The 19,698-nt window shown below is 40.7% G+C and overlaps 1 protein-coding gene across 10 annotated transcripts in view; it reads right to left on the bottom strand.

The window, feature by feature from the left end:
* Positions 1 to 19,263, bottom strand: part of MAPK10 (mitogen-activated protein kinase 10) — a 158,704-nt gene extending 139,441 nt beyond the window's left edge. For 2 of the 10 annotated variants that reach the window (XM_040064724.2, XM_040064728.2), the window contains exons 1-2: positions 10,215 to 10,639; positions 5,725 to 5,844 (exon numbers count right to left, since the gene is read on the bottom strand). Coding sequence is in view for 3 of the 10 variants with exons in the window: in XM_058420530.1 (XP_058276513.1) it covers positions 10,215 to 10,217 (3 nt within the window). In the remaining 7 variants the exon portion in view is untranslated. Of the gene's footprint in view, positions 1 to 5,724; positions 5,845 to 10,010; positions 10,097 to 10,214; positions 10,644 to 19,243 lie in introns of those variants that run through there. The other 8 variants (XM_040064725.2, XM_040064723.2, XM_040064726.2 and 5 more) reach the window with 7 other exon arrangements.
* Positions 19,264 to 19,698: the final 435 nt, after the last annotated feature.

The raw sequence follows: 19,698 nt of genomic DNA, 5'->3' as shown, positions 1-19,698 counted from the left end.
GAAACAAATAAAATCCCAGTATTTTCAACGCATCCAGAACTTGTTCATGATATTGAATATCTAGAAAAGATTTCATAAATTCCACACTGGGCAGAAAATGGTGAATTAGGAAAGAGAATTTTCAAGACAAAGAAATAATTTCTATCCCTAAAAAAAGCCAGACTGCCAGAATACAGGACACAACAAGAGAACCATTGGTGATTGCTTATCTTGTTCTTATTTTTCTTCTCCAAATATATGGCTAATGGCCACTGAGGACAGAAGCCTTTTCTAGATCAATTTTTCCTGTAAGACTACTGGCTGTTCTTATATTCTTACTCCTCCTTTAAGTGATTAAAAACTAAGCATCAGCAACTCTGATTTTTATGAAACTAATCCAGAGCTATTCAACATCCAACAGCTCAGGAATGCCTATTTACTAATTATATCTCCTCAAACTCCTCACACTCCTCACTGGGGAATTGCTCCTATTAATTCTATCAGGAACCTGAACATATAAAGAATGCACAAGTACTGCAGTGTTCCCTCTCTTCTTGCCAACCTTCAGTCTGCATCCAGTGCAGGAAGGATACCAAGTGCTGTGCATGAGACTGTGGATGTACAATGAGTTGGAATGACCTCTGGATAACCTCACTCTTCTGGGCAATCTTCCACTTGCGCATTTTTGCCTTTGTGCTTTCACTTGTCTGCCACTCTCCATCCCAACAATGACAGTCAAGGAGAAGGAACACGACACGAATGTCATACTTGCTGCACTGCACTGATAACCCCGCACACACCTTTGGCTTCTTTCACTCCCTTTTATAGCTGGGAAACGACTGCCCAAGAGCTTAAAGCTGCTCACCTAATGCCTGTGCAGCAGCTGGCACGCTGCAGCCTTGAGCCAGCTCCACCTAAGTCCCCGCGCAGGGAGCAGGGATGCAGCAACTGTGGGTGCTCCTCTCTACAAGGGTAACACACTTCAACCACAGTCAGTGCTCCCCAGTCTTTCCAACACACACAACAGCAGAGGAAAAGCCGGCAGTACTACTTGGTATATTCAGTTTTCTGCTCCTGTTCACAAACTGTGAGAAGGAAAGTCACTTTTGATAGGGAGGGGCCACAAAGAAATAGGCACAGAGATATGCCACACTGACAAGCCTCGAAGAGGAAGCAGGCAAAACCTTTCGCCCTGTGGTCACAAAATACTTCCCACCACTTTATATAATACGGGTTTGTATGCCGTGCCCATTAGCAGAGCTGAATTTACTGCTGTTTTGCTCTCTTTTCCACCCTTCCGCTGGCACCATTCCAGGTGTTTTTTGTTATTGATTTGGCATTCCCATTTATTCTTCTGCAGGCTATTAAAATTATTTTAATACAGCTCATAAGAATCGTGCTGGAAAACTACTCAAATGTTCAGAAGGTATTTGTCTGACATTCTACTCCCACATGCCACAGCAATAGTCCTGGATATTCTCCATAAGGTTGGAAGAAGAGCCTGCCAAATACTGAACTAGCCTGGCAGGTGGTTCAGAGCTATTTTTTCCACCAGGAACTCAAAAACTACAGCAGACACAAATATTTCATGGGATATATTCACAGGTCACGCCTGACACAGGAAAGCATTAAGCTCATAAATTAAGCTCACTCCTTTTCAGTAGGCTCAGACTGACATGTGGCAGAATAAAAGCATTTGGTCCAGCAGTATTCCAGAGCAAAACCAAACAACTGGAGATCCCTCAAAGACAGACACCAGACACTTGAATTTTTTTGATAAATTTAATTTTCCCTTTTTAAAGAGGCAAATAGCTTGACATTTGCTGGGTCAGTTCAACTACTGGGGGAATACAGAGATACAAAACAAGGTATGTCTGTGCCTTCACAAGCATTAGAAAGACAGCAAACACTGACTTTCCAAATAATATTTTTTTTTAAAGACTATCTGTCCCAAATGTCTAAGATCCATGTTATATGATCTCAAAATTCCAATATACCACTAGGGAATAATCTTGGCGGGAGAGCTGTGCACTTTTGAAGCCTCACTCTTTCACATACTCAAGCTTCATTTTTTTCAGTAAAATAACAAAATGCCTACATTTTGTTAAAGGAAAGTTCATAGTTTCTCACATGTTTGTGATACTTAGCCCAGGGTATTAAAAAACCCAAATACTGCATGAGTTGACAGTGTTCTATTTCAATATCATTTAATTAAAATACTTATCTTAGGGGCTGTAGGAATAACTAAAGACAAACTAAAGATGGAGGGAGAAGGGATATGAACCAGAATAAGAACTAATAGCATAAACTGAGATAATGTTATCTGAGTTTAAAGGGCAGTGAAAACACTCTGCAAAAACACACACTGGGGACACAAAAAAGAAAATCCATATAAAGGAAAAAAAAAGATAATCAAGAAAAACAACAAGAAATGCCAAAGCAGGAAAATTCCCTTTATGGGTATTTCCAGTGAGGTTTATGGAAATAAAAGGTGATCAAGTGTTTCCATTGCTAATTCTATAATCCAAAGTGGAGATCCCAGTACTTTCTCAAAACAACCCAGTCCCCTTGAAAAGTAGAGAAGGTGAGCAGCTGGAGTGTTGAGTATTAGAGGTCACTTCTGGAAAACCTTTGTTTGCATTTAGCTGATCACATGACAAATAGCTTTTGGAAATAGGCTCAGGCAACAGTCCTCCAAGGGGAAATGTGTTGCACATTACATCGCCATCATTAGTAACAGGTAATAAGTTTTTACATTTATCATATGCAGCAAATTTAATATAAACGTGGTTTTTCAATTAGGCAGAGGAGCAGAACACAAGTTTCTCAGAGAAAATTGTGCTTTGAGTTCCTCTGATTTTTCCTCATGCACTTAACACCTGTGATGAGCATAAGTGGAACCAACACAATGTTCCAAAAATACGTATGACTGTAGTAGCAAGATACCAAGCCAAGACACTATAAAATAGATCCTCAAACTTTTTTTTTCCCCCCAAACACTTTAAAAAAAAAACCCAAAATTCCTTTATCCCAGGTTCTCTTCTTCTCTCTATAGAAGTATCAAAGCCTTTCTCTCACGTGATTTCTAATAAAATTACTAACTCAGCTTTAAAAAACGCGCATCGCCCACAGCACTAACATTAGTTTTTTGCTAAACAGAACATCCCAAGTTTTCTCCTTGCTTGTTCTTTTCCGTGATGAATATTGATAGGTACTTTTGTTTTCCAAATGCTACTTTTCCTGACCATTCTTAAAAGATTTTGACAGTTAGTTCAACTTCACTAATTATATGCTAATTTTTGGATGTGGTTTCTGATTCCACATACAAGTTCTACAGTTGCAAAGTTTGAGTTTTCGTCAACAGAAAATGCTGAATGCAAAATAAAGCTATAAGAACTGTCTGCCTTAATGAGCATTATTAACTGGAGAGAGCCTGCACAGAGATCATAAGCCCCAGATTTCAAGCTGCATTTGCTACACACACATTTACAGAAGTGCATGCCTAATTCCTATATAGACAAAGCTCTAAATCCATGCTAAAGAGTTGCGTTAAATGCCTGAAGACACCTACAGATGTTTTTTGTGGAGCTGTAGCCTCACAGCAAGACCTTACAGTCCTTGATTTCTGTTAAACGTATTTCGCTAATTTTGCCTATTAATGCTGTGTCATCTGGGAGGAAACTTCTCAAGCACCTCACTGCCTATGACATCTCTGAGTTCTTTTGACACATTTCATATGCTGTTCTTGAAAACCTGAAATTTTCACTGATTACCCACCCTGAAATCTAAATTGGGAAGAACAGAACTGGAGGAGGTGACTTGGATGTGCACTGAACTTGGAAAGTAACCTGAACAGAGCCACTCATAAATGCTTGAAATACCACACAACAAATATCAATAGCTGCAACATTAAGATAAAGACATCTTGGTGACCTGGGGGACAAATGATCAAGGCACACTGCTTGCAGACAGCAGCACCACTGTGTTCCAAAATTAGCACTACGTATACTACTAAATGCAAAACCACCAGGAGTGGGAATTATCATCAGCCAACTTCTTAAGAACAATTTTTCTACTTACACAGCAATTTTAATAATGTTAATGGTGAGAGGAACTGAGCTGCCATGACTATCAGCTAATTGCATGAACATGTACAAAACACCATAAAAATTTCATGCAATATCTGTTTCGCAGCCATTCATCATGGACATATTAACAAAATCCTTCATTTGCACCACTCCATCAACTACCATAAATCATACACACTTTGCTGTTGCCAGCTTATTTAAAATTCTCATTATCTACAACTAGCAGGTTATTAGTATGTTCCTAAACACAGAACTAAAGCAAAATAATATTAATTAAAAAAAAAAAAAAAAAAGTTTTCAGGCTTCATTGTAAATCCAAAAGTCACTCAGAACCATTCACATGCAAAAGGCTCAGAGCCACAGTTTCTAAAGTCCAGACATTAAGCCAAGATGAAGGCTGTCAACCAGAATTACCTTAGGACAATAGGCCCTAAAAGCCATAAGAAGTTAAGAATACCATAGTAGTAAAAAAGAGAAGTTGTTAAGTTCTCCATAAATGTACTGCTTCCACTGGATGTCCACAAGTCAAGGACGTGAGCATCCAGAACGTGATTCATCATGCCACAAATCACTGTCCATGTCCAGTGTATGTCTTGTCCCCTTGGGAAACCTTCTAGATTCCATCAGAACACAAATTCTCTCAGTGGCACTCTAGTAGGCTCTGCTTTCTGCTACTCATCTCACTTCAAAGCAAGCTGATTTAACTGACACCTGTTTAATTTTTTTTCATCAGCTTCATCAAGGATGAAGGTGTCACCAGAGCGTTCATTTCAGCACCCTTAACGTCACCCACGTGCCACATCTACAAGTATGAGTTCTACCTCCCTAGAAAAACATTTCTGTGACTTGGAGCTACGCCTTACTGGAACAACAGTCGCAACTTTTGACAACAATTCTATTGAGACGACGTGAGAAAGCTGAAAACAATTCCTCATCTCCCAAAGGTACACCAAAACAATCATAAAGAAATTATCAGAACCAAAATTACTTATTATGGATGAAATATGCATTGAAATTATTAGCAGACCTGAGGTAGTAAAAGTTACAAAGTATTTGTAAAAAGACTATTTGATTTTCATCACTGTTCTCACTATTTTCCTGTCCAAGGACAAAGAGATGTATGTCCAAAAAAATCAGTGAAGACTCCCCACAATCTTCTTCAGTCATCTCAAAGAGAAACAAAACAACCTTTCCTCTCTCCCCACACCAAATCAGAGATGGAAAACATTAGTTACAAAAATCGGTCCAAATTTGTGGATTTTGCAGTAGTGAAACAGATTTTGCCATTTTAAATAGTGCTCAGAACACTGCATGTGTAGGGTCTTCTTTTAAAATTATTGTGCTATATTAACACTTCCTCTGAAACTACATTCTGAACGTGCTCCATCTGATAACTGTGCAATGCAGAAATTATACACTTGGAAAACTCATTATAAGATGACAGCATTATGTTAATGTGTACTAAAAATTACTACAAGTTGTAACTTCAATTTTCCCTGCCTCCCCCCCTCAAAAAAAAAAAAAAAAGAAAAAAAAAGAAAAAAAATCAGCATGCACTTCGGCATTCAGCATCTTTTGGCATTTGGCTTTTTCTTTTTTTTTTTTTTTTTTTTTCCCTTGAAGTATGATTTAATAAAATAATACATTGTTGACTCACCACAGCATGTGCTATGTCTCATCTATAGGAAATAGTTCAAAGGCATCAACTTCATGCATGGGTTGCCATAGCTGATATTTGAGTCTGGCCTGCTGTTGGTACAGGTTTCTAATACTAGCCCTAAGCATAAAAAAAAAAAGAGAAAGAAATATTTGGGGTTTATTTGTCAAGTCTGATTGACACAGGAAATTTCAGAAAACTGAACTAAGCTGGAATATCAATATCTGCACATCATACAACAAAGACTTTAGATTTTCCTCTGATAATACCATAATGCATCCCGTTCAGGCAGTATCTGTACAATAAATTTCCTTTCTTCCACATGAGGAGGAAAGGCAGGAGACAGAAAATAATGCAGAATGAAGTGCTGTTTAAATGGGAGAAGTGTGTAACAGTTATTCTCCTAGTAGAAAAAAAAAAAAAAAGAAGCCAAGGCTGTAGTGCTCAAGAGCACATGTTCAAGATTGTTCAAATTGAAACAGATGGCACTAAAAAAAAATCATAAAACTGATCTAAAATAATTATTTTTGTTTTGATACTATCTATCTTTCTCAGGCCAGATCTTCAAATTTTTCTTTGGAATAAGGAAGAGCAGAAACTTAACCGATAACAAGTTCAGATATGGACATAGTCACCTGCCACCAATACCTGGGGATGGAAATTAAATTTGACTCGTGACATTAGTAACAGCTTTAAAGACTGTGCGATATGGATACACACAGGCATCAGGAAAGGCCTGGGAATTACTGCTGTTTACCAAATCAGCACCCTCTTAAAAAACAGATATCAAAGCATGTGACAAAAAAGCTCAACTGACAAAGTACATGCAGCCAAGAAACTTATAGACAACCTCAAGAACTGTAGGAAAGAGCAAATGCTGTGGTATTAAGGCAGTGAGTAAGAGAAGGAACAATCAAACATGGTGTTCTGGTACCTAATCACTGAACAAAACAAAGTGATTACTATTAAGTTACTATTAAGTATAAGGTTTGTCTTACCCTTGTATCCTAACATGTTTTCAAGCATCTCAGAAGAGAAGCAAAACTTTGTACTAAGAAGAGAAGACAAAATGAAAAATCCTCATGAGAAAACAAGTACTTAACAAAAAAGGGCCCAACTCAAGCTCCTGAAATACCACCCTCAAATTACAGTTCCTAATTTGCTGGGTTATTGAACTCTTAGTGTAGAATCCTGGTGAAGCAGCTATTGACTTCACTGAAAGGCTCCTCTGGACCTACAACCTTTACTGATTATTACCTCACAAAAGTCCTGAGAGAGTCCAACATGCCCAAAGATTCATGTTAGGTCAGGTCTAACACTCCCCAAATTTCCCATGTCACTGCTGTGATGTGAGCAAGGGGCTGCGCTCACAGGGACATCAGCATCATCTTGCTCTTAGATGGGAGAAAATCCCAGAACCTACCTAAAAATCCAACAGTTGCTTTTCCTTTTTCTTGCTGCAAAAAGACAGTGCTCCAGGCACAGTCAGGAAGATCCTAGGGTACACTAAAGCTCGTGAATTCACATCCTTTGTGTAGAAATGAAGCCGAGAACATACCACCACCACTAGTGAGTTCATACACCGAAACTTCTACCAAAAATCTCACAGTAGAAAAAAACCAGTAAGATTAGAAAGTTTTGAGACTTGAATTTCCTGCCCTTCTCCTCTAATAACCAGCCATGACTGATTCTAAAGCTTGCTAATAAAGCTACAGCTATCAGGCTAAAACACGATAGAGCAGCTCAAGGACAGCAGTGTAACTTTCATAAACAGTGGACAGGGTACCAGGAAATTCCATCCCATCCCCTGTACTGCTTTTGATTTCTGCGTTAATCACTGGCAGTCCTTTTATGAAGGTTCATTTTCTTTGCAAGGAGCCCTCAAAACAGTAAGTGTACAAGAATCAAAAGCAGAATATGAACACTGAAAGACAGAATTTATATATATGTATATATTATTGTAGTCCAATGAAGACTCTCTCTTTTACTCCTGATGGCATAACAGAGCAGCAACTGTGGTGATTCTGCAATCACTAGGCTTTCAGGACATTATTTCTTGTAGTGCTGTTATTATAAGCTCAAAATGTAATCAGTGGAATGGGAGGGCCTATGGGTATAGAATGCTTGTGATAAAAAAAACCCCCAAACTTACTTGGATTTGAAAATTTATCAACAAGATGGCAATATTTTCTGTCATTTGGAATTGCCCAAGAAACTGGGTAATATCCACCGAACAACGGATTAGGAGATTGCCAATTTTAAAGCAGGAGGCCTTTCCCTAAATGCAGCTTTCCTCTCTTCCAAGTCTTAAGAAAATTATGATGTCGTCTGCAAAAGCAATGCTAAAACCATCCTCCTTTGGACCTGCTTTAGCCCTCCCTGAAATTGGATGCATTTTGCAATGAACTGTAAACTACAGGTGAACTTTATGACCTTCTGCAATACCATGGCAGTGAAATTTTGATAACTCTCTCTTTGCTTTCCCAAGCGAGATCTGGTGCTGTAACACTGTTTGAAGATCTATTGATCCAGTACTGCTAAATCGCTAAAAAACAGCTGCAAACATGCCAGCCACTGACAGCAGAGAAAAAAAAGGCCCCAAACCTACAAGAAAACACTCATCCCTGTGGTCTCCTCATGGAAATGTGTGTGTGCACTGAAAGGGTTTTTTAACAGTGAGAAGGACATTTCTCCAAGCCGGCAAACATGCAGCTGAGGTTAACTTATTTTTCATGCTAAGTGATTTCTGTCCTTATCCTATTTAGGAACATCCTTGTAATCCCAATACTCCTCAACAAAACCACAATTACAACAGGACCCTGAAAAAATTATGCATACTCTGAAACAGCAGGAGAGAGCTATGAGCAAGAGTGCAGTTTATTGAGAGTCAGGGAAAAAGAATATCATTTAATGGCTGAGCTCAAATCACTTTTGTCATTCACATCTGCATCCCCGTAAGACAAAGTCATTAGCAGAGCTAACGCAAAAGGTATTCCTATGCCACCATTCCTAGCAGGAAGAGAGCAGACAGCCAGAGGACCACACAAGAAAATATTGCTCCAGTGCTCCTGACCAGCGATTACATAGCAGTGTACTGAAAGAAGGTTAAAACGGTGGAGGTTTGGTGCACCCCATTTTCCCCAAGGCATGGGGACCGAAGATGTGTCACACATGAGCAAAGACAAACAACCCTGTGCCGTACCAAACCAGCCTCTTTTATCTTAACCCCTCTCTTCGGCTGAAGCTGGGCTTGCAGGACAACCTCTGTGTCCTCCACCTCCTCTGATCACTTACAATTTGCGTTTTCCTCCTAATAAATTTCTACTCTGTGCCATACATAATTTCCCTCAAAATTTGTATTTTCACATAGAGTCAGTTTGTCCCTGTAGAAGCCCCTGGCAAAACTTACAGTGAACACATCAGTGGAGGGGAAAGTTGCACTGAGGATGTCAGGAAGCTATGCAGCAAAAGGAACCCACGTAAACAAGCTTACAATGCCCCAGCACAGGAATGGTGTGAAGCATGCCCATCATGGTTCACTGGGAGCACCGCCTGCTCATTAAACAATGCTGTGACACTTAATTATCCAAGGCAAATTTCTCTTATTCCTAATAATGTCACTCTGCTGTAAAAAACAAAACCCACTTTTCTTCCTGTAGCAGTAGCTTTTCCTGCCAGAGGATTTCCCTGCAAAGCAACATTGATTTCACTGCAGCATCTACACATTGTTAATTCTCTTTTGCAAAATAACTGGCCCGTAGCTTGCTGTAAACATTTCTCCTGAAAGCTCTTGTGGTTCTGTAAAACCCAGTGGGCTGAGTTGTTCACCTAAATCCAAGTAATGTGGAAGAGTGATGATTAAAGGCTACTTTCTTAAAAACAACCCCCACCCCCACATCCGACAAGGGCTGTCAAACACTTCCAAACGCACACTTTTTTTTCTTTTTGGCATTCAGTCACTCTGCAAAAAGCCGAGACTCCTGTCCTCTGAACCTTCCAGCTCCTTGTCCTCTCTTTATTTTTCCAGATCCAAATTTTATACGGCTGTTGGATGGACCATGCAACCCCCGTAACACCCACATTTTTGTGCTGCACTGCGAGCCAAGACACCTCCTTGCCCCCGAAGCCCCCAGGCAGCGTTAGAGGTGATGAGGCTGAGTAAAACCCCAGTGTTTACATGAGCCAGCTGGTAGAGCACCGCCACACTCGCATGCACGCTGCGCCCCTGCCCTGCTCTCGCGGCCGCCGCTCACCTGCAGCGCCCAGACCTGAAAGCTCATACGCACCCGAGCACAGGAAAAGGATGCTTCTCTGGCCACAAAATGGACAGGTGCAGCCTTCTTGCTCTGCTTAGCAGTTTACTTCGTTAACCTCTCTCCCTCTCCCCTGCTTTAATAATTTTTTTTTTCCCCCCCTCAAGCAGCAATCAATATTCATCACCCCACCCTGCGAAAGCAGTTAGTCAAAGAATATTAGCATCAGCCACCTACCATTCCTTGCTTGCGAGCTATTCTCCTCGTCCAGAAACCTTTTCCCCAAACCGCGACTTTAGGTGGTATTTTTAAATCACATTCCAAACAGTGCCGAGGTGGGGGGGGTGGAAAAAAAATAAAATGGGCTATTTATAATAATGGGGGAGGGGGGGGGTAAGAAAAAAGGAAAAACAAAAAGAAAAAAAGATGGGCAGCTGGTTTCGAGGTAAATCACCGTTTTCCTTTAAAGAACTGAATAAAAGCCTGGGGGAGAGGGTAGAAGAGAACAGAAAAAGGGGAGGCAAAATGTCTGATAATAATGAAATAAAAGGGGAGGGGGGGGAAGAGTGGCTTGCTGAATCACGCTCTTTCACTGCCTGGAAACCATTGTGCAGCGTGATGCTGGCTGTACCATTGTGGAACCTACCAGAGGAGACAGGCAGAGAGCTTGGGGAATGGGGCTGCTATGGCAACTGAAAGGAGCACACATGACGTCAAAGCACACAGAGGTCTCGCAGGGGGAGGGAGAGAAAAATCTAATCTGCAGCCACAGCCACGGTATCTCCTGGAGAATCAGGGGATAGAGCAGCCTGCAAAGGGAAGCTGAGCAGCCTCCAGTAGCACTTACCAGCAGCAGCAGCAGCTCAGACATCTGCAGTACAGAGGGAAGGTGGCAATAGCAGAGTGGATCTGCTCTTTTGTTTACATTAGCTGCTATACAAAAGCATAAATGCCCATCGCCCTAAAAAAGTGTACACATCTTTAAAATTCAATCAGGTCTGGCACTTGGGAGAGGGAGTAAAAAAAAAAAAAAAAAAAAAAAAAAAAAAAAAATTACAACACATCTCCTCCACAGCTACTGAACACAGCTACTGCTCGAATGAACAAGCAGTGCAACCCCTGGAATCCCTCAGAAGCCTGAGGACATGTCGCTAAAGATCTCCCCACTAGCAGTATGTGGGGAGACACACTGCTAGACTGCCATAAATCCCACTTCTAAAAACCACCACTGCACAGAGGAACTGTTGTATTTTTTGCTCACAGAACCAAGAAGAGTTGGTGATGACTTCTGATGCCCTCAAGTTTAAAAACTGAGCAGGTAACATTTCTTCTGCACATATCAAACTGCAGGATGTCTCCTCTCCTCTGACATTAAACAGCAAAGAAAGTGCACTGGAAGGCTACTACACTTCCGTAAGATTTAGGCTGGGGTAAGATTCAGTCAGAAATATTATCACAGAATCATAGAATGGTTTGGGTTGGGAGAAAACTTAAAGATCATCCAGTTCCAATATCCCCAGGCAGGAATGTCATTCATCCGACCAGGTTGCTCAGAGCCCCACCCAACCTGGCCTCGCACATTGCCAGGGATGGGGCATCCACAGCTTCTCTGGGCAACCTGTGCCCGTGCCTCACCACCCTCACAGTGAAGAATTTCTTTTTAATATCTAATCTAAACTTGCTCTCTTTCAGTTTGAAGACGTTCCCTGTCGTCCTGTCCCTCCAGGCCCTTGTAAAAAGTCCCTCTCCATCTTTCGTGTAGGCTCCTTTCAGGTCATAGAAGGCCACAGTTCGGTCACCCCAAAGATTTCTCCAGGCTGAACAATCCCAATCCTTTTTGCCTTTCCTCCTATCATGGTGGCATTCTACCCTGCCAAAATACCCTTTCGAAAAAAACAAGCCATTTTCTTCAGTATACCAATTTCATTGGTCAAAAAGAACAACCAAGGAGCTCATCGCGTCTTTCCTGCCACTGGTCTCAATATTCCACAGGTTGTACCACACCCAGAGGCAGACACAGTCCTGTGTTACCAGGAACCGGAACACAGAAGTTATCTAACCCATGCTGGGTAACTCTTGCTTTTCTGAGGGCCACCCAAGTGCCTCTAGCAGCCCACACAATGACACGTGGCATGACTCAAACATTTAAATCGTTTAACCTGACTACAGACAAAGTGAAGTCAATGGCCCCGAGCTATTGGTTGCCCATTCACGTCTACATATACCACTCCCCCTCCTCCATTAGCCTGTTTCTCCTGCATTTTCTTATTTTTTTGGATGTGAAGGTTTTTTTCTTTGATTCATGTATTCTTACTGCATGCATAAATACATGCATGAAGGTCTGAACACCTTTGCAGCATGAAAAAATTCTATAGTTCAAACTTTCACAGTTATCCTTTTTTTTTTTCCCCCACTTACTTTATAGCTCTAACACAAGCCAACATTCACCACAGAAAGTCCCCCCCCGCACTCTGCACATTACTAAGAGAAGATGTGAAGATGTCCTGCCATTGTCACCAGTGCCGTGTGGAGGCACAAAGGGCAGCAGGGCACAACTTCCACCACAGCTTGCAAACACCTGCACAGTAGAAATAAACGATAAGCCAGATGCTTTTAATGTGTCAAGCTACTGGTCTCAATACTGATCTTCAACAATTCACTATTGTTAGGCAAAATACCAGAATGAAATGGTCTCTCTGAAGCCTTTTTTTTTCCTTAAAAATATATCCATACACAGATTGTCCTGTATTACAAAAAACATTCAGTGTACAATAAATTTAAGTTTTCTAGGAAAAAAAAAACCAACAACCCCATACTATTGCATGAGTCAGGAAAATACCTTTGAAAATACCATTAACTGACCACTCACTGTTGCAGAAGGGATTAAGGATGGCTGCTTCTGACATAATTGCAAGAGTGTGGTTGGAGAAACAGAGAGGAAACAAAAAGCCTAAGCTTCTGCAGAAGTGACAGAAGCTATGGAGTATAATTAGGATACCTGCCCTTGAAACAATGTATCTAATGGAAAAGAGCAGCTTTTCAAAAGCTTCTTTTCCCAATCAAGGGATGCTGCTTCCTCCAGCCCAACACCAATTCTCTCCACATTCATCTCAGGAGATTACAGTGCCCTCCCGAGATGCTTTACTGGCTGGGCCAAGATACACCAAGGTGCCATAAAATGCATCCCCAAATGGAATCCTGGAATCAGGCCCCAGCTAAACACTGCAATGGCCTGACACACTGCATCAGATTGGCATCAGACAACTTAAACAAATCATTTTTGACACCAGTTTCCCAGAATAGCTGCCCCAGTCTTAACTGGTGGACGTGCTTGTCTGTGACAGGTAAGGCCAGAAGTGGGTATGGTCTAAATTTAAGGTTGACTGGATGGGAGCAGATGTTTACAGCACAAAATTAGCTACAAAGGTCACAATGGGCCAACTAAATTAATTTCAGCTAAGCTCTTGGACCTCCTCTTTGTGCCTCTAAAGCATTTGCTGTTGGTTCTCCTTAGTACAAAAATCATTTCATGTCAAATGCAAATTCAGCATGCAATTTGTAGCCCAGGAGATGAAAGCTAGACTGTACCTTTGTCATTGATTTTCATGGGAGCACATTTCTCCCAGAGTCTGCTGCATGGATGGCTGAACGTAGCAGCTCCTGAATTGCCACCGTTTGCAATCCAGCACATGAAAGCAATCTGAAATTGGTGACGGCTTAATGCACTGGGTTGCAAACTGTGATGGTTTAAGAGCTGCTACACGCCCCCTTCAGCTCTGCCTGCCTTACAGGGGTCATATTGCTCTGAATCACATTAAATTAAGGCCACTAAAATAAAATCCCAGTGAGCAAGCATCTTCATGTTTTAAGGCATAAAGCAACAAACCAATCCCTGAACAAATTCTTCCACCCAAGTCGGCACTAAAGCCAGAACTAAAGGATTTCTCAGCATCATTCAGCCACATTTTGTATGATTCCAGATTGATGCACTGTTGCACTCTCCAGTGGAACAGTTGATGGTGTGTGCCAGGCTCTCCATGGAACGAGCCACTGCTGTTCTCTCCAGGTATGTACCCACTGTACATGAAATCCAAGAGTGTCTTTGTTCCAAAGTTATTTTTCAAGCTTGAGGATGCAATATAACAAACTTTTTTTGCAGCTCTCATCTGTCTGCTGTGCAACCCTCCACGGTACTAAACTTGTCAGCTAGTTTTTAACAAAATCCAAAAATTTGCAATGCCTTCATTGCTCTTATTCAGTCTCATTCTCAAGGAAAAATTACTGATGAAGTTTGACCCGGACTTTATCCCAGACAAAAGAAGTAATAATCTTGGATTTTGTGTTCATCTCCATCAAGAGGCCTTTAAAAAGCCATGACATTTTCCACATTGTTATTATGCCAATGGTTGAGAAAGGCTTTTTAAAAATTTAAGAAAGCTACACATACTCCTAAGACCCTTCTTTCACCCCCTTTCCTTCCACTACCTCTTCACTGCCATACCATGAAGAGATGTACATTTTAACCTCAGGATTTCTTTAACTTTGTTATACAGGTGAACAAATGTAACAGAACTAAAATGACATGGAGTATTAACTATGACAGGCATCATGTCAGCTTTCTGTATAACTCTGAGGCCGAAAAGCTCAATCTAAACCTTCCTTTTTTACCTTCATGCGGCCTGACCAATACAGGGATGACGCAATCACACAATGTAATTGGAGACAAAATCTGGTAATTGAGAACAGGCAGTGATATCACAGGGCAGGGCACAGCTGTTGAACAAGTCCACTTGATTCATTTTTTCACCAGGTGGGTTTTAAGTGAAAGAAACAGTGAATCAGCACAACAGATGCACCAGAACAATACTGAAAAGACAGACTGATTAACAGTAAGCGACCTAAGGAATTGTACTGATCACTTGCTTGTACATTGTACAAACAAGAACAAAATCCAACAGCTATCCTACGAAAATGCATTATTTTAGATTTTGAAATCCTGGTTTATATGAAGTAGAGGACAAGAGCAAATTCAGAAAAAATGGTTTCTTCAAGTCAGGAGTGCTTTTCATTACTCATACATTTCTAAATCGAGATTAAGATAGGATAAAACAAATCTTAGCAGATATGCACTGAGCAGCAACGAGACGGGCACTAACACAGGAGAAACGGGTACACAAATGCATGCACATGAATACACAAACTTGAAGGGTTCAAGCCTTTACATTCATCATCATTAGACAAAGGATGTCCTGGACAGAAAGCCCACAAACATGAAACAGCAAGATATCGCACATATATATCTCACTAGCAGTAAATTAGATGTACAAAACTGGAATTTTAAGTACTTACTTCAGTAAAGGAATGAACTTAATAACTTCAAGCATCCAAGCATTAGAGAAACAGGACTACGTCACTGTACATGAAACATGATTTTATCTGTACCTTCAATTACTGCATTGCTAGTGAAAAATATCTTGCTACTTATTTAATGACACATATCAAGAGAACAACCTCAGCACACAATAATACTACTGCCATTTTTGAAACTGCTTTGTCTGCTGTCAAGGGCTGCATGTCCTGTAAAATTCTAGCAAATAAATATACCCTAAAACACACTAATATAATTTTGAATAAATTTATCACGGGTGTATTATTGTTCTAATGATATAAAACATTACATAAAATGATAAAAGTGCCATAAACCAAATGTTTACCATGATAAAGAAAACAACCTTAATTCTAAATTGCCATCTGAAGGTAATGCCAAGAACTGCTCAAGTCTTATTTAATTTTAAAAATTGCCACTTCCTGTATTCAGTAATTCTTCCAGAGCAAATGATTTCATGCTCAGTTTTCCCTGCAGAGATACATAAGGCATGTATGAAGGATTCAATTATAAATGATTCCAGTACAATGGAGCACTAAACAGAACTTAAACTTGTTTCGGGATGCAAACAAACAGAAACCAGTCCCTCCCCCAAAGGAGTATTTTCCCCATTTACATAACACGAATGCACAGCCACCATTTATAACATTTCATAGGTTCACCTGAAAACCATGACACACTTCCAGCTGACTTCTGTGAAAAATTCCACACTGTCAGTTCACTTTGCTATGACCATAAAATTAAATCAGACTGTGACAGATGGTGTCCAGCCTGTCTGAGGATATTATCTGCCGTATAAATATTGATGATTTCAGTAAGTTGTGCTCCAAATATACATTTTGAAACAATACAGATTCCTATCTTGAGCTAACAGTAAAAGCTTTTTTACCATGTCATGTTACCAAGACAATAAAATGTTCCCCAAGGTAGGATTTAGAAGATAAGGGCCAAATAATTCTCTTGGCTAAAAAATGTTGTATTCAAAGTTGAACAGACTTACTGAAATGGGAAAAGAATGCATTAGCAGATTTAGTGAACTACATGGATTTCAGCACCCTGCTGAGAGATGGCTCAACCTCCTCTGCTACTGAAAACTCTGGTTCCTGGGTTGCTTCAAAAGCTTTTAATATACTGCCTTTTCTTATAAAATCTTTCTTGCTACATTACTTGCTTGGGAATTGTTAATTTCTCAAATTTGATTCTCACATAAGAGCTGGGACGACTCATCAATTCTTTTTCTCAAGCTCAACAGGCGATGCTTTCACTTACCAAGTCCTGATTACACATTTCTTGCATGTAAACAAGTCTCTGCTTTCACAAGGAAACCAAGCAGTTCCAACTAAGACTGCACACTAAGATTATAGAATGTCAGAATTAGCAGCACACGATCATTTTTTAAACCAAGTGGGCTGACTGCCTCCATGCATTTGCTTCCCCCAAGTAGTTCTTCCAAATACAGGATTTCAAAGGTGTCCTAGCTCCCCTTGGGGAGCAGACTGATCACATAATGGAAAAAGCATTTTTGGACATTGTATTTTATCTCAGGCCTGAACCAAAAAATAGGTCAAAAAGGTTTCACTTAAACTAGGGAGTTGTAAAGGCTGCAGCTCATAGAGACAGGAACTAGCCCTGAGGACTCCAGCACTACCTGTGAGTTAAAAAGAAGTAGAACAGCTAAACTTTAATTTGATTTGTAGAAAATTCATTCACAGCAAGACACAGCAAGATAAGGTAGGGCAGCTACCCAGTGCAACATACATGAGATGCACTCTCTCAAAGCATGTAAAGATTTCCTTTACCACACCTGCTTTCTGCACTTGATGCCTCAGGAATGCCGGTGATGCTCTCAAACACTGGACAAAGGCAGGAGAGTGTGTGTTACATGTGATGATGCTGCGCCAGCATCTGCATGAACCCTTCCCACCTGAGGCAACCCTGCCCAAGGGAGCCCTGGCTGCTTCACCTCAGCAGGAGCAGCTCACCCTGCATCGCTGTGTCACACAGGCTGGCATGGGGCCTGAGAAACCACCTGAAAAACCACATTTCCTCTTCCTCCCACAACTCCTCATGTAATCCAAGCTCCCTGCTAGAATCTGCCACGCTCAGATATTGTTCGCCAAGACAAAGCAGCAGACATATCTGAAGATAAACAGAATAGGACCCTCAGGGATTGCTTCCATGGTGCTGCTATCATACAGCATTATGCAGATCTGTCAAAGCAACTCCTTTAAACACCGTATTTCAATATTGATTCTGCAACAAAGCAGCAGCCAAGTGAGGACAATGTACAAACTGGCTGTGCTCGACAGCTCCATAATTGCCCAAAGGCGCAGAATAGAGACGTGAAAAGAGCGTAATTCCAAGGCAGCACATTTCAATTTTAGAGCTGAAGTAATAGCTCAGATATAACAGAGTAATTCATGTTCTCCAGGCATTCTCATTCCATTTAGGCATTGTTTGTGCTTCTAGCCCTTCCCCTTCTTTACTGCCTCAGCATTCTTCATTTCATCCTGCCATATTGCAAAGAATGCCTCAGAAACACAAAGAAGAAAAAACAAAAACAAAACCCCAAACCTCCCAAAATTTATGTACTCATGAAAATCCTGCCAAGGCCAGAGAAACGTAAGGATTCTAATCTGTTACCACACTGAAAAAAAATAGAGATTGTGCGATCTATGGCTGTTTTCCTACACTGGATTAAATTATCTGATCTTGACAGTCACGTAATCTTGTAAATCAGGATAAATCTACAGCTCACAATGGGAATATTCATCTAGGCAAAGCTGAAAAATTAAAAAGAAAAAAAAAAAAAACAACCCAACCCACCATGTCCTGAAAGTTATGCCAAAAGCACCTGGCAGGCCTCAGTCTAATACTGCATTATTTCTGCTGACAAGAAAGTCACCTGCCTCAAGGTTTAAAGGCTTAGACAACCACTTCTGTTGACTGAGAATAGTTTATAGAGACCTGTTCTCAAGGATTATTCTTATAACTAATGTAATTACATCACTGCAGAGGGACTGCGGTATCCTAGCATGTTTTTGTCGCGAGGAAGACGCAAAATATTCCAGGGGAAAAAATATTATTCCTATTTATTAAGTCAAAAGGAAGTGAAGAAAGTTCAGAAATACAGGACTGATAACTACTGAAACAGACTATTGACTGCTGGAAAATAAAAAACAAAACCAAAGTCAGCATCTGCAGAAAACTATGATCTGCCTTCAAGAGAGAAAGAGAGGCTCTAAATCACAGTTTAGCAACTGGGCATTTTGGAGAAGGAATTAACAATGGATCTCTTTATTTGAACCCTAAGAATTAACATACTGTAGGGATGGATTTATCTACAGTGATTCTTATTGAGGGCCACTACAAACTCCTGGGATACTCTGTGTTTATTTTACTTGAGCTGAAATCCAGGACAAAACCTGGAGAACACTTCTGACTGACATCTACCTGGCAGGTCTCTCTCCTGTGTTTTCCCCTCAGTGATTTGTCTTATTTGCCCTGGACTCAAGCAAAACAAGCACATTTTGGAAATCATACACTTTGAATCCAAACAACCCTCTTGGGTGAGCTGGACTTCTTGCATCTTATGGAGCACGATTTTGTCACCTCATCATGAGCACTTGATGATATTTGAGACACCATTTAGAGCCCAAGACAATCTACACAGGCTTGGACATCAAGGAGAACTACACCCCTCCTGAACTAGCATCCAGATAACAGACAAAATTCCCTGTGGCATTTCACATCCCACTGGTATTTGTGTTTATGCACAATGATTTGGGCTCCTCATGTCCTTGGATATCAACTCCACAGCATCCAGCTGCCTATTGTCAGCTCCAGGTCAAGATGCGGTTTATGACACGCTCCAACTTACCTTCCATCGTTATCATACAGAGATGTAGCAAGATAACAACGTGAAACTATGGCTTGGAAGACACCCATGAAACAGCTTTTGTTTCCTCTCTGTTTGATCCCAGATTCTAGGTGTAATCTTGACATGGATTCCTTTCAAGCACGGCACTTTTCCTCCTGGAACAAAGCACCAGGTGCCCCAATGAATCCTTGTCATTCAGTGAAGCTCTTTCATCTGCATGCAGTGTCATTTAGAGTTATTACCAAGGCATTAAACCATCCAGTGGGTGACAGCTGACACACTTTCTGTAAAGTGGCTTTGGGATGAAAGACATTATAGGCATTAAAAAACATTAATTTTAATATTGTAATATAACAATGGTTAATAACATCACTTCTGAACTGGTAGCACCTTCACATGAAGAATGTCACATTCGCCTTTTCCTCAAATGGCAAGATTCACAGGAAAGGAAGGTT

Source organism: Hirundo rustica, chromosome 5 (assembly GCF_015227805.2).
Source record: "Hirundo rustica isolate bHirRus1 chromosome 5, bHirRus1.pri.v3, whole genome shotgun sequence".
In the NCBI taxonomy this organism is placed as follows: domain Eukaryota; kingdom Metazoa; phylum Chordata; class Aves; order Passeriformes; family Hirundinidae; genus Hirundo; species Hirundo rustica.
The sequence above is the reverse complement of the archived record's forward strand: the minus strand, read 5'-3'. Positions and strand labels throughout refer to the sequence as shown.